The sequence below is a fragment of the Pogona vitticeps genome, chromosome 4 (genome assembly GCF_051106095.1).
Source record: "Pogona vitticeps strain Pit_001003342236 chromosome 4, PviZW2.1, whole genome shotgun sequence".
In the NCBI taxonomy this organism is placed as follows: Eukaryota; Metazoa; Chordata; class Lepidosauria; order Squamata; family Agamidae; genus Pogona; species Pogona vitticeps.
This window is the reverse complement of record NC_135786.1, coordinates 166877931-166893962: the sequence shown is the minus strand read 5'-3', so window position 1 is coordinate 166893962 and position 16032 is coordinate 166877931. Positions and strand designations below refer to the sequence as shown.

At 40.5% G+C, this 16032-nt stretch overlaps 1 protein-coding gene and 1 long non-coding RNA gene across 2 annotated transcripts in view; one reads left to right on the top strand and one right to left on the bottom strand.

The window, feature by feature from the left end:
• Window positions 1–6001: 6001 nt before the first annotated feature.
• On the bottom strand, window positions 6002–13785 carry LOC140706880 (uncharacterized). Its single transcript, XR_012086784.2, has 2 exons — window positions 13649–13785; window positions 6002–6170 (listed from the first exon to the last, which is right to left on the bottom strand). It is a non-coding gene; the product is annotated as an uncharacterized LOC140706880 (long non-coding RNA).
• The window catches only part of PRL (prolactin), a 28836-nt gene continuing 26468 nt past the window's right edge, over window positions 13665–16032 (top strand). Inside the window, exons 1-2 of the mRNA XM_020781656.3 lie at window positions 13665–13838; window positions 15519–15626. Coding sequence (XP_020637315.2) covers window positions 13680–13838; window positions 15519–15626 — 267 coding nt within the window. The 5' untranslated portion in view covers window positions 13665–13679. The remainder of the gene's footprint in view (window positions 13839–15518; window positions 15627–16032) is intronic.

The window sequence follows — 16032 nt, the reverse complement described above, 5'->3', positions numbered from 1 at the left end:
TGCTCTATTAGGTAGTTCAGGTCTGACATCTTGGAAATGACCCTATATGGTCCTGCCCATTTGAGCTGCAGTTTATTCTCTCTGCAGGGCCTAAGCCAAAGCACTTCCTCCCCTGGGTCAAAGTGCCTCTCTCTAGCTTTGTGGTCATACCATGTTTTCTGTCTGACCTTCTGAGCTTGCAGGTTTTCTGCTGCCAGCTCTAGATTTCTTTTTAGGTCATTCATCAAGGTGTCTATGTATGTCACAACATCTTGTGGGTCATCCTGGGTGATCTGCTCCCAATTTTGTTTGATCAAATCAAGGGGCCCTTTCACCCTTCTCCCAAATAAAAGTTCAAATGGACTGAACCCGGTACTGGCTTGTGGCACTGATCGATAAGCAAACAAAAGGGATTGCAGCTTCTGGTCCCAATTGTTTGGATTCTCTGCCAAGTAAGCCCTAATCATTCGCATTAGAGTCCCATTGAACTTCTCAGTTAACCCATTACTTTCAGGATGATAAGCAGTGGTTTCCTTGTGCTTGATTCCACAGATTTGCCATAAGCGTTTCATGAGCTTTGATGTGAACGATGCGCCCAAATCTGTGATTATCTCTGAGGCAAATCCCATCCTGGACATATACCCCACCAAAGCATCGGCCACTGTGTTAGTTTCGATGTTAGTCAAGGGTATGGCTTCAGGATACCTTGTGGCATGGTCCACAATTGTTAGAATGAACCTGTTCCCCCTCTTTGTGGCCTTGGGCAAAGGTCCCACAATATCCACCCCTATGCATTTGAACGGAGTGTCAATCACAGGCAAAGGGCACAACTTTGCTTTGGTCCTGTCGCGGTTATTCCCCTGCCTTTGACACACATCACATTGTTTACAGAACTCCCTGATCTGCTTCCCTATGTCAGGCCAGTAGAAATTCTGTGTGATTCTCTGCTGTGTTTTGTTCACTCCTAAGTGTGCAGCAAACCTGTCAGAGTGCCCCCTTTGTAAGATCATGGGGCGATACTTTTCAGGTACCACCAGCTGACTTCTGATCCCATCTCCCCCTTTTGAGATATTCCTCAGGGTCTCTCTATATAAAATCCCCTTTTTCTCCAGAAATCTCACTGGGGTTTCAGGTGTTAGCTGGGCGTCAGTCACCTGTTCAAAACACTTTTGGAGAGTGGTGTCTGCCTTTTGCTCCTGTCCAAATCTGCTGTCTGTGGTTAAGGTTTCCACCACAGCTTCTGAACTCCCCTCTGCTTCCGTCTCTGGCTCATCATTACCCCCCTGAACTGTCCCTGTGGTGGCTTGTGAGCATGTAATCACTAGCACCCGTTTCACATGTTCAGCCAGGTCATTTCCCACGAGCACGGCTGCTGGCAGAGTCGATGAAATCGCTAGCCTCCAAACTCCCCTCCAGCCTTGAAAGTTGACAGGTACCTCTGCTACTGGCAGAGAGATTACCTGCCCCTCAATCCCTGCTACCTTCATGCTCTCATTTGGGATTATAAACTCCCTAGGGATGATATCTGGATGGCACAGGGTTACCTGGGAACAAGTGTCCCGCAGCCCCCTATACTGACGGTCAAGTATTCCTACGTCCACTCCTGCTGTCTCAAACAACTGAGAATCTGTTTTTATCAGCAAGCAGCGCTTTACCTCCACAAGAGGACCATTTTCCTCAGCCTGATCAGCAGAGGTAGCTGTTCCAGACTGAGTAGCCATGGCAACAGGCTCCCTCAGTGAGAATGAGCCTTGCTCTTTCTGGACACAGAACACAGCTTTTGGCTTGGTCCCACTAGACTCCTGAGGCACCATTCCTTTTAGCTGCTTTAATTTCTCACAATCTGAGATTAGATGACCCTTTCCCTGACAGAAATAACATTTTCTGGTGTATTTTGATTCTCTCTCATCTTGTTTTGGTTTTCCCTCCAAAATCTGAGGTCTTGGTTTCATGTCTGAGGGCTTCCCTTCACCATGGGCCCCTCCCCCTTGCTGGCTTTTCCCTGGTCCCTGAGAGTACTTGCTGTAGGTTTCTTTGGGTTTACCTACAGATTTCCCCTCACCCAAGGGCTTTCTTATTTGGGAAATAAAATCTGCGATCTCTGCGGCTGCTGCCACAGACCTCGGTTTCCTTTCCCTCACCTGGAATTTCAATTCCCCATGCAGGACTGAATAGAACTGTTCCAGTGCTATCAAGTCTTTAAGCTGCTCATAGGTCTCTGTCCCCTCCTGCGATAGCCATTTCTCAAGCAGCCTCACCAATTGGGCCCCCACTTGGGTAAAAGTCTGTTCTGGTTTCTTGGTGAGGGACCTGAATCTTTGTCTCAGCTGCTCCGCATTTATCCCATGTCTGGCAAAGACCAGTTTTTTAAACTCTGCAAAATCTTTCATCAGTTCCTCAGGCATCTCGGCATAGACCTCAGCCAGGCTACCACTGATTAAAGATCGCATGATGGTCATCTTCTCAGTTTCCCTCACTGAGAAGTCCACAAACGCTCTTTCCACTAAGGAAAAGAACACCTCGGGACAATCTCCCTTGTGGTACACAGGGAATTTCTTCAGGTCAGCTTTAGACAGTTGGCCTCCCTCAGAATCCCTATTGTTATTATTGTTCTGGTTCATCAGTTCCAGTTTTTTTAATTCAAACGCCATTTTCTCTCTCTGCAATTCCAATTCAATTCTCTGTCTCTCTAATCTTTCTTCCTTTTCCATTCTCTCTCTCTCTAATCTTTCCTCCATTTCCCTCACCCTCAGTTCATGCTGTTGGGCTATGAGCAATTTTCTAAGTTCTGGGTTCTGCTCTCCTGTGCTGTCACCCTGCACTGAGCCAAATTCATCCTCAGAACCTTGGTCAATCTGGGGGTCTTTCACATCACTCATTTCTGCCATCTGGCTTCGAGTCAAGGGCATAATCCCCCCTCAGAACAGGCTGCTTTAAAAGTCAAGCCTCAAAATAAAACGACCACTTTTTTCCTTCTTGCCTCAGAACCAGCTTTCCCTATAGAGATTGCTGCTGTTCTTCAGCACTAAACTTGCAACAGTATCGAGTCAGAGCCTACCCCCCTCTGCTGGGCCTCTCAGCTGGCAAGCTAGCTCGCTGTTGCTACGCAGTTTTGCCTCAGCTTTTTCCCGCCAAAACCAGGCTGCCTCAGAGCACCTTAATCTAAGTCTCCCCAGTTGGCACGTTCTTCTACTAGCGTACCTCCCCGTGAGGTACACCTAGAAGATTACCTACGCGCCTCAGACTGTCCCTGACTAGACCCCCCTTGCTCTGGGCACACTTGCCAAGGCTTTGCTGGACCGCTGGACAACTGGACCAGTCGTATCCCACACGCTGGACACCAATCAATGTGACAAACCCAGACCTACTGGGATCTGCCACACGTTTACTAAGCTGCCACCAACCATTCCCTTTAAGAAGTCACACAGACCAGGGATGGATTTTTAAACAATAAAAAGAATAAGGTTTATTTTAAATACACACAGGGAAAAATAAACAATCAGGTGAATAGATAAAGTAACGTGGCTTATTCTCACTCATACATACACACAGTTTGGTTCATCCAGAACCCTTAACTTGAAGCACAGACCCTGAACCTATCAGTTCTGGCTAACCAACAGACACCTGAACCTATCAGGTTGGTACTCTGACACACAGAAGTACCCTGTCTGACACACAGACTCCCACACCAGCTTCTTCTTCCCAGCTGCTGCTTCTTCACATCCCAGCGTCTCCCTTCTTCACCACACACGCATCACATATATATACAGTACAGCCCCTCCTCCTGATGTCCCGCCTTCCACTCCCCATAGGATGGAACTTTCCCTCCAAACCCATGACAGACAGGTAACATCAGTGCTGTATGTAACACATCCCTCCCCATACAAACAAAGTTGTCTTCGCTAAGTTCTTCCTTGGTGGCCACAGCTCCACAGTGCCATGCTGAGGTTGAGAAGGATTAGAACCCAATGGCTAGAATGGCTGAAGTCTCTGTATCTATTTTAGGAATGTAGAAACCTCCTTCCTTTGTAGTGAATGCTGAAACACTTAAGAATTTGCAGAACTCAAACATTGGATCAAAGCATTTGCAACAGAGCTCTGACCTGTGTTCCATAAGGATCAATAGCAGAAAAACAGATTAACATTATACCTAAGTTTTACTTCTTGCATCTTTGGTTTCCAGTTATATCGTACAGTTTTATTCCCAAGACTCAACACAAAACATATCATAATAATTGTTCGCTTAAAAGCAGCAGCAGCAGTACAACATTGTTTCTTCCTGTATTTTCATCTAAGTGATTACACTGGTCTTTGCGTGGAGCACCATAGTATTTATTTTTCTCTGCCTGTCCATTCGGAGACAATCATTTTGAAAATATACTTTTAAAATGTCAAGATCCTTTCTGTGGAGAGAAAAGAGCCACTTGCATTATTTACCAACACACACACACACAAATTCAAGCTACTGCTCCCCCTTCTTCATTTTTTATTAAAGTCTCACATCTCAGAGATTATAGCGAGCAATTAGATTGGAAAAAGAAGACATGACACAGCTGGAGCTATTTTAGATAAAGGCAAAGAAATCTTCTATGTATTAAATACCAGTTCAAATTATAGTTATACTTCCTATAATTACACACTGAGTTCTTTTAAGTTTCTGTTCTTCATCCAGTCCAAATTTTTATAGCTATGTAGGGAATGAGACTTCTTAATAAAGTAATTAAACTAACCATGAATCAAAGAGTCAAAGGTGATACAAGGATTTTTATGGGACATTTTTGATCTCATAAAAATGTGTATCAAAATGAATTGAGGTTTAGCTGCAGGATTGGGATTTTGAGCAGGTACAAGATTTAATACACACATCAGGTATTTCATGAATCCACTGAGAATGCCAGTACCCTTCAAATGAACCTAACCAAAGTCATGGTTGTTTTAGGTTTTTTGGGCTGTTTGGCCGTGTTCTGGAGGTTTTTCTTCCTAATGTTTTGCCACTGTCTGTGGCCGGCATTTTCAGAGGACAGGAGCTAGAACTCTCATCTGTGTTCTGGTGTAGTGTGTGGGATTCTTGAGTATTTATAACTGTGGGATCAGGTTTTTGTTCTTTTCAGGAGAGTGGGTGATTCTCGTCATCAGGGTATTTTTTTGTTATGAGTGTTTTGTTGTGATAAGGGGGAATCTGTCACTATGATTGATGGGTGTCATTAGCTAGTCTTTTGTGTGCAGTGATCACTGGCCCTTGTGGTTGGGTAGAGTTCATTCACCTTTTTGCAGGCTGTATTTTTCAGTGCTGGGAGTCAGACTTTGTTGATTTTTAGACTTTCTTCTTTTTTGTTGAAGCTCTGCTGGTGTTTGTGGATTTCAGTGGCTTCCCTGTGCAATCTAACAAAATGATAGCTGGTGTTGTCCAGTACTTCTGTATTTTGAAATAGGATTTCATGTCCAGCTTGTTTCAGGGAATGTTCAGCTACTGCCAATTTTACCAGTTATTTTACTTTGCAGTGTCTTTTATGTTTTTCGACAGTGAATCAATGGAACATATGAGGTATCAAATCCCCACTGATTTAACGGGCCTACTCTAGTTGTGACTTACTATGCTAAGCAGCAGGATTTCTGCATATGATTTACATTTCTAAATAGTGGATGGATGGCTATTAGGAATGGGACTTTGGGGGAAAAATGAACTCCCAGTCCCACAATTTGATGGGAACTTCCAGGCTGAATTTATAGGAGTCATCAAAATGGCAGCAGCCCTCTTATCGCCATGTCATTCACTCATTGCTTCTTCACATACTCTGAAAAGCATACGAGACTTGTGAGATTCCCTGTGACTTGCAAATGTGCACAGGAGAATTAGTGGCAATGGAGGCTGCCTCCAAACAATGCACGGGCATTGTTTGCAGGCAGTGGGGAAGGGGTGCAGCAGGCAGGTGTTGCATGGCTTTCAGTATGAACCCTTGGATGTTGTCTACCTATAGATGATCATTCATTTCATAATACACAGGAACAAAATCAGATTGAATATGTTCATGATTCTGTTTTATTTCTTATTTTTTGCCAACATCTCCATGCTTGTTCACAGTCCCATCAAAAATGAACAAAGCTCCCATCATGTTCCCACTCAGATTTTTGCATCTGAAGCATCATTTCATTTGGTCCCTTTACTCCTGTCTTCATCATAATCACTTCACCTACACAAAGAGTTAAGAAATGGCTAATTTAGGAATTCATGTATACCCATGACATAGTCATATATTGATTACATTATCTGAAAGATTCATTCATTAAAATGATTCCTTATTCATTTAATTTCCAAAGCTCTTGCATAGGTATTGGTACTTACATATTATGGGTTTAAGAACAGGAAGGTGAAAGGGTGATTACACAAAAATGAAAATATCACATCTGAAATTTTAAAGTGAAAAAAAATGTTCAAACATAAGAGCAGCATAAATTTTATTTATTTTATCTCATTATAAAGTTCAACACAAGTCATTATATAAAGGAATATTTTTACACATGCACATGCACGCACATGCACGCACAAATGCCTTGATGTCTATGAATGGCTGTGCAACCACTAGGTTTCATGACAAGGGCGTTACAATCCTCACACAACACATATTGACAGTGCTGCACTTATATTTCATAGTTTTCCAAAATGACGTTTGGTTGTTTTTGATCACTAAAACCTACAGCAGGCCCAACATGCCACTCTCTAACTTTGTTTGGACTACCACTTTCATCATCTTTGGCCAATGGCCATTCTGACTAGGGATGATGGGGATCAAAACATATCTGGAAGTTACCTATTTGGGGGATTCTGCCTTCTCTGTGCCCACAAAAATCACAACCGATAGCAGATATTAATTTCTAACATTCACGTCATGTGAAACTCTAGATGAGTGGTGAGGGAGCTAGGGCCCTCCAGATGATACTGGACTACAACTCCTATAATGCTTGACTATTCACTACATTGTCCAAGGCTCTGGGAAGCTGTTGTAACTGGAGGGCAACAGGTCCCTGGTTCCTTCCCTTTCTAATTTCTCTGTTTCCAGAACGGAGATAAAAATATTATTGCTGGCTTGTAACAGGTTCGTATGTGCAGTGAAAGGTTTAGTTCACTGATATACAAACAGGAAAAGGCTACATGGTCATGGAACGAATACAAATAAAGGAACAGTGATACCTTTAATCGACCATTAAGAATATAAAAAAAAAAAAAATTTAAAGTGAGCTTTCAATGATAAATCATCTTATTCAAGGCTGTGCATAAAGTTTTGTGGGTAGTTCCACTTTGGATGCTGTTATTAAGGTCCCAAATTCACATGGCTGATGATTTTAAAGCCAGGTTTGCTTCTTAGATGGAGATAGTGCAGTATGCAAGTTGTTTTCAAGGTCCTCCTCAGGTAGCAGTTTGGAATTTATGGTTCATCTCTTAAAATAGAGGACAGTCAGGCAATTCCCCACTCCCTGCCCCCTTCTCTGTCTTTTTGAAACTCAAAAAAATTCTTTTTTGCTTGTAGATGAAAGAATTCCCAGGAATGTGACCTGCCTCTAACAGAGTTGGGATTAGGAATTTAGTTAAACCACCAGGAACAATCAATTTGAGCCAAATTTAAGCCCAAAAAGGGGTTTTACCTGGTGGATGCTTTCCTTAGTATGCAGTTGTTGTTGTTGTTGTTGTTGTTGTTGTTGTTGTTGTTGTTGTTGTTGTTGTTGTTGTTGTTGTTGTTGTTGTTGTTTCATTTTGTTGCATATCTGATCTCTGTGCCCCCTCAAGCACAAACAGAACTCCTGGTTCCTCTTCAGCATGTAGATTAACAGGTTATCTTCAACTGAGAAGACTGATACATCCACTCATCCTGATTTTTTTTTTTTACAGGAAAGCATTTTATTTTATCTTTCAAGTAAAAGATAAAATACCATTATGTTGCATACACATAATCAGAGATTGGAATGACAACTATATGAATTCTCTAGCTAGCATGGTCACTAGAAGAATTCATTGCCAATAAAGTAACTTTTCCAAACTCAAGCATAAACACTCCTCCGGACCTTATCACTAAATATGAGTCCTTCTGGTGACAACAGGGCAAGACAGAGAGTTAGTTTGGATTACAGATTTCAAAGAGGACTTTAAAAAACAAACCTCAATTTCTCTGTGTTTCCACCAAGATCAAGAGGCATCATTTTATGCTTCTGTTTCATACCAGTATGAAAATATCTAAGGTCAATATCTCAATGCACAGATTTGATCTATGAACTGACTCTTCTTTCCAGTGGGTTTCTTCATATTACATTCCTGTGCATGACTTAAGTCACATCACAACCTGAACTGATCCAATCCATTTTTAATATAATTTATGTGATATGCTGTACTTCCCAGTACATACAAATCTACTGGAGAACGCAAGCAACTCCACTGGAGAACTTCAATCTTTCAAAAAAAGAAGAAGAAGAAGAAAAGAAAAAACATGGTAAGAATCCACATTATTTTACACTGACTTGCCTGATGATATTGGCACTGTTTTAACTCTGCACCAGATGTATTTAGACTGGAAAGAAATAAGGAAACCCAGCAGTTGTGGCATTCTGAGTTCCTTGTGGCACTCTTGCTCCACATCAAGAAGTAGATAGCCCTGCTGTGCACCAGTAGCAGTTTTCCAATGGACTACAGGGGCAGCTTCCTGCAAAGATCATTATGGTGGTGGATACTAAAAGCTCAAAGGTGCCACATGATAGACTCAAGGTATGATTCTAGGACAAAAATCTTCCTACCCCTTCTATAATCTGAAGGTTCTTAGGGAGGCCTGGCACAATCATCCCATGACTCTGAACTTCAGAGATTACAGAAGATAGTATTTTTGTATTTCACTTCATCTAGCTCACCCACAACTATGGCCATCATCTGCACATGAATGTAGATGAACAGGAGAGCTTAAAATTGAGTATAGCGAGCACTAAATATGATTTCTCACTTCATGATTCTATTTGGTTTTTCAGTTAGTATATGGAAAAATTGTATCTTTCTCAAAAACATTACTTTCTCTTCAAGATTTCATTTTAATTTTTAAGTGCTATGCCCAAAAAAAGCATTTTTTCTGGTGTACAATGAAGACGGAAATCCAGTATTCGCAACTAGAATAAGCCTATTACGTCACAAGGGGTTTGGTGAATCAATTCATCATTAATTCAACAGGCCTATTCTAGTTATGCCCTTCCATGGATTGCTGCCTTGTCATGGCGAAGGGGCTTGAGTAACTCAGAGAAGCTATGGGCTATGCCATGCAGGGACACCCAAGACGGACAGATCATAGTGGAGAGTTCTGACTAAACACAATTCACCTGCAGTAGGAAGTGGCAAGCCATTCCAGTATCTTTTCCAAGAATACCCCATGAACAGAAACAAAAGACTAAAAGATATGACACTGGAAGATGAGCCCCTCAGGTTGGTAGGCATCCAACATGCTACTTAGGAAGAGCAGAGGACAAGGACAAGTACAAGTAGCTCCAGAGCTAATGAAGTGGTTGGGCCAAAGCCGAAAGGACGCTCAGCTGCGGACACACCTGGAAGTGAAAGGAAAGTCCGATGCTGCAAAGAAAAATACTGCATAGGAACCTGGAATGTAATATCTATGAACCTTGATAAGCTGGATGTGGTCAAACAGGAGATGGCAAGAATAAACATCGACATCCTGGGCATCAGTGAACTAAAATGGACGGGAATGGGGGATTTCAATTCAGATGACTATCGTATCTACTATTGTGGGCAAGAATCCCATAGAAGAACTGGAGTAGCCCTCATAATCAATAAAAGAGTGGGAAAAGCTGTAATGGGATACAATCTCAAAAATGATAGAATGATTTCAATACGAATCCAAGACAGACCTTTCAACATCACAATAATCCAAGTTTATGCACCAACCAGCATTGCTGAGGAGACTGAAATTGACCAATTCTATGAAGACTTACAGCACCTTCTACAACTGACACCAAAGAAAGATGTTCTTCTCATTATAGGGGACTGGAATGCTAAAGGAGGGAGTCAAGAGATAAAAGGAACAACTGGTAAGTCTGGCCTTGGAGTTCAACATGAAGCAGGGCAAAGGCTAATAGAGTTTGTCAAGAGAACAAGCTGGTCATCACAAACATTCTTTTCCAATAACACAAGAGGTGACTCTACACATGGACATCACCAGATGGGCAATACCGAAATCAGATTGATTATATTCTCTGCAGTCAAATAAGGAGAAGCTCTATACAGTCAGCAAAAACAAGACCTGGAGCTGATTGTAGCTCTGATCATCAGCTTCTCATAGCATGATTCAAGCTTAAACTGAATAGAGTAGGAAAAGCCACTGGGCTAATCAGGTATAATCTAAACCAAATCCCTTATGAATCGCAGTGGAAGTGAAGAACGGATTTAAGGAACTCAATTTGGTGGACAGGGTGCCTGAAGAACTTTGGATAGAGGCTTGTAATATTGTACAGGAGGCAGCAACAAAAACAATCCCAAAGAAAAGGAAATGCAAGAAAGCAAAGTGGCTGTCCAACGAGGCCTTACAAATAGCAGAGAAGAGAAGGGAAACAAAATACAAGGGAGATAGGGAAAGTTACAGAAAATGGAATGCTGACTTCCAAAGAATAGCAAGAAGACACAAGAGGGCCTTCTTAAATGAACAGTGTAAAGATATAGTGGAAAATAATAGAAAAGGAAAAACCAGAGTTATGTTCAGGAAAATTGGAGATATTAAAGGAACATTTTGTGCAAAGATGGACATGATAAAAGACAAAAATGGGGGGGACCTAAGAGAAGCAGAAGATATCAAGAAGAGGTGGCAAGAATACACAGAGGAATTATACCTGAAAGATTTTGATATCCTGGACAACCCAGATAATGTGGTTGACCTTGAGCCAGACATCTTGGAGAGTGTATATTGTCCCCCTGCTTATTTAACTTATATGCAGAATACATCAGGAGAACAAACCTATCCATTCTAAAGGAAATCAACCCTGAGTGCTCAGTGGAAGGACAGATCCTGAAGCTGAGGCTCCAATACTTTGGCCATCTCATGAGAAGAGAAGACTCCCTGGAAAAATCCCTGATGTTAGAAAAGTGTGAAGGAAAGAAGAGAAGGGGACGACAGAGGATGAGATGGTTGGACAGTGTCACTGAAGCTACCAACATGAATTTGGCCCAACTCCGGGAGGCAGTGGAAGACAGGAGGGCCTGGCGTGCTCTGGTCCATGGGGTCAGGAAGAGTCGGACACGACTAAACGACTAAACAACAACAAAATTCTAGTTATGACTTACTATCAAATTTCAGTCATTGATATATAATAATGTCTTTTAGCATTTGGCCAAACAACATGTGGAATATGCAATAAAGATCTAAACATGCTAACATTTTTAGATTCTATTCTCTTACTCTTCCTTAACTAGAGGTTAAAATTCACTATAAATATAAATAACTGAATAAAATTAAAAAATAAATAAAGAAATAGATAAATAGAAATACAAAGTTTCTTAAAGAGAAGAAATATATCTTGCAAGAACATCCTTTGGTTCTTATTTTTCCTTTCACAGGTATTCCTATATATCCAGAAACTAATTTTCTTCTTAATCTTCTCTCGTAATCATATTTTAAAAATAATGACGTGCGGACCGAAAAAGAGGAAGATCAGTTATCACTATAGGATCCTGAAAGCTGGACTTGTCCACTAGCCTGTATAACCAACTTAATTAATCCAGATGCTTCTTGAAAGTCCATAAATTTTTGCTGAATATGAATAGGAAAAGAAAGGCCAATTTGATGTTTGTAATTATGAACTTCAATTTCTATGACAGGCAAAGTGACTAAAACCTGTTTCATTTATGCAGGATAGGCACAAAAGTGTATAAAAGGATGGATCCTAACCCTAGTAAGAATGAGAAATTCCATCTTCTGTTCACTAAAGCAAATCAGCAGAAATGGTTTTCACCACGGCCGACAGGAAGCCTTCGCTGAAAGGTACGTCTCTTGACATTCTTTTTGCGATATGTTTTCCCTGTCAGGTTGAGAGAGAATTTAAATTTAAACAACGTAATCCACACTATAGATGTAGATAGGCACACCATAAACAGGTTTTTTTCACCTCTGCAAAGAGAAAACACTCTTGAAAATGGAAGTTCAAGGGGAAAATCTGTCTTCAAAGTTTGTGAAAGCTGCATTAAAACAAATTAGAAGATGACTGTATGCAAAAAGATGCTATGTTCCTCTACCACAAAACCACCTCATAAACTATGTCCCAGGTTCTCAGATTGTATTTGATGTATTTCATATTACTAAGATTATCAACTCTTCTTACTTCTTATAAGCAGCTCCATATTAGACAAGGTAAATGGCACCATTTTGTTTTTTACAGCATTGAATGGGACAGAAATGTGCCACTGTTCCTTCACTGTGCTACAATCTAATAGATATTTGCAGGAGGCAGAATCTAACCTAATTAACTATGCAAACATGTATGTCTACTTAGAGGTAAACTTGAGTTCTTTGGCACTTATTCTCAAGCAAGAGTGTATAGGATTACAATTTAACCCCATATATGTTTACATATATAAACATAAATTGTAATCCTATACACTCTTGTTTGAGAATATATATATATATTTACCCCATATATGTTTACATAGGTATTTCATTGTGTTTGATTGGGGCTTAGTTCCTGAGAAACATGTAGGATTGCACCCTGTGAAATGCTTTCTCCACTCCAGATACATAGTCCAATCCTATGGGAATGTATCTTGAAAATTCTACTCTGTTCAATGGGATTTTCTCCTATGTATGCATGATATATCTAGCTTAGCAAATCTGAGCATCGTGCTGCAGAAGGAAGGCTTGGGAATTCAGTTCTCCACTATCGCTCCCAGGAAAAGAGCCAACCTGTGCAGCCTTGGGTAAACTGCAGAGTCTCAGAAGGAGGGACCACTAAGCCACTTTTGAATATTTTATTCCACAAATAAATCTCAGTTTCAGTTGCATCTAAATCCAATTGTTCATTATACGACTTCTTCCCTACATGTAATCCAGAGAAGCACTATATGAATTCATCCCCTTAAAAGCACTGATCAAGTTTATTTGTTAGAGTATTCTTATGCAGTTAATATTACGGATGAATTTATAGTCAATGTACAGCATTATCAGGTATTGGTTTTCAAGGTTTTGTTATGTAAGAGAAGTGTTTCCATAGCCCCTTTCTCAAGGCATTCAGAAGCCTCTTTGAAGGAATTACAGCACACTACACTTTTTCTTTTTTTGAAGGCACTTAAGAGTTACACATGGAGAAAGGTTTAAACAGCACAGCTGTGGAAAATTTGCAGACAGAATCCCAAGACAATCGAAATCTTGAGACTGACCTAGCCGCCCTCCCTCAAATCTAATTTAAACACCATATGTTTATAGAGAAGGAAGCCACCCTTGGGAAAAGCCAAAAAGGAAAATAACTCGGCCTATTTTTCCACACTCTTACATTTATGCAAATAAAACTACATACATCATGAAAAAGTTGTTTTCCTCACATATGCTTGCTTAATAAGTCAAGCATTAAAAGAAGAAACAGAAGAAGGCAGAATACTGTTTGTTGACTCAAGTTACCATGCTTTCTGGATGCCTGTTTCTTTTACCTGAACAGGTGTGTTGCTGGTGATCCTGCTGATGACTAATATGTTCCTGTCAAGAAAGTTTGTAACATCTTCGCCCATCTGTCCCAATGGTTCTGACAGTTGTCAGGTCTCCCTCGGGGATCTTTTTGACCGTGCTGTCAAACTCTCACATTACATCCACTCCCTTTCTGCTGAAATATTCAATGAATTTGTAAGTACCGGCATGCCTTGTACAGAATCTACCCTTTTCAAAGAATGTGTTCAAATGTGAAGGGAACAGAAAGGAACTGTGTGTTCAGCAACTGTAGATGACTTTCAGCCTGCCAGATGTTGTTGGGTTGTACCTCCCACACTGCTAGCTAGGGCTGATGGAAGTGGAGCGTCATGACATCTGGAAGGCCACCAGGCTACCCATTTCTGCCTTATGGAAAAATTATATCGAGAAACATTCTGTGTTGCAGAGTTTTGGATTTCTGATAAAATTCCTAAAAATACAGGGACTCACAGAGGAGAACAGCTACAAGTTCCCCAGAGTCCACCCCTTTTTCATTAATTAGCACTTAAAGTCTCAATAACTTACTCTGAGACATTTGTAGGAGAAATAATAATAACATTTCATTACTTACAATTGTGAACAGATCAACGGCAAATTAACAAATAACAAAATTGACTGCTTCCAAGCGAACACTCAGTGGAGAAGCACGGCTCTGTTTGAATTCAGAGGCAGACAGGAATGATTGATTAGTGCTGGGTAGATTGATTGTCCAGCCCAGTCCAGAAAAGTCCCTTCTAGTCACTCAAAACACAGGCAGCGTGAAAGGTTGCAAATAAACTCCAACATTCTGGACACCATCGCTACTAGTGGCACTCTACTTCTTCTGCTTCATTTTTAGTATCAGGAACAGCTCATGAAAAAATGCTAGGTTTCTTAGTTGTTGCTCTTGTTACACCATTATTTTCATCATTATGTCAAAAGTCCCACTGCATAAGATACCTTTCAAAGTCCACACATATATAGTGCCTAAGCTCAGAGGACTGATTACTAAAATTGCTGTTTATATTTTGAAACAGTTTATGTATCAGTCCTATAGACAGTTTCAATTAAACATGTTGCCCTAATTAACTGTTTTAAAACATTGAGAAGAAAGCTGTACCAGCATCTAGGTGGGTTATGGCAATGTGTGCTCAGCAACCTGTTCAATCCTAACTGCGGGTTTTCAATGTATTAGGTAAATTTTCATCATCTGAGATGAATGTACAGTCTCAGTGGTGAAATAAGCACACCTCTGATCATACTAAAGTGACAGTAAGTGTTGTCTCTTAAGGCACATGTTTTGGGAAGTGGGAAAATGACAGATTGCTGTCTCTCATTAATAGTCCAAATGCACTGAAAGCCTTTTCTCACAAAAGCATTCCTCCCCTTAGGAATCACAACAGTGACAGATCGCATGTGAGAAAGAAAACACATGACCCTGTACCTAGAAGCCATTTAAAACAACAAAGGAAAACAGCAACAAACCCAAGTAACAAAGAGCAATCTGGAATGCTTTGTAGAATTAAAAAATAACTGGAAAACTATGGAACTGCTTTGGAGTTTGGCTGGAGGAAAAGTTTCATATATTGTATTCTAGGGTTACAGACTATGCAAAATAAGACAGCTTTTCTTGATAAACAGATCATGAGAAAAATTCATCACCATCACATTGATTTCACCCGAACATTATTTAAAGAAAGTACCTTTGATTCAGAGAGATACATGTAATAATTTTCTAATACAAAATTAACTTAGAGATTAATTTCAAACTAACAAAAAAGAAATGACTAGAACTTTTCAGGAGATCTTCAATGACTTGTGACTACTGTATTAAAAGAAACCTTTGTTTATATTCAGGACGAACGCTATGCTCAGGGCCGAGGATTTATTGCAAAAGCCGTTAACAGCTGCCATACTTCTTCCCTCACCACTCCTGAAGACAAAGAGCAAGCCCAGCAAATTCATGTGAGTTATGTCCATTTGTATGCAGGAAGAGCAAGCCAGAAATACCTGAGCAGATGCAGAGAAAAGAAGTTAGTCCAAAGCAACAAAGCAGGAAGAGGGGCTGCTGAAATGGTTACAGAAAACGTGTTTAATTTTTTTAACAGGTTTTCTGTTTCAAAGCACAAAGGGTTTACAGCAACAAGTTCTGCTGCTATTGCTCCCCTTCTAGTGGTGGGGAAAGTGTATAATGAGCAGGTAGAAACAACAGACCCAGAGGAAGTAAGCTCTATGTTAGAAGAATGACATGCTAGAGAAAATAATGAAATGGAAAAACTCATTAGCTTTAGAAGTTTTAAAATCTACACAATGGTTGTCTAATAAGGCTGTGCTTTTGATTTCAACAAATCTAGAACCAAATGAGGCTGAT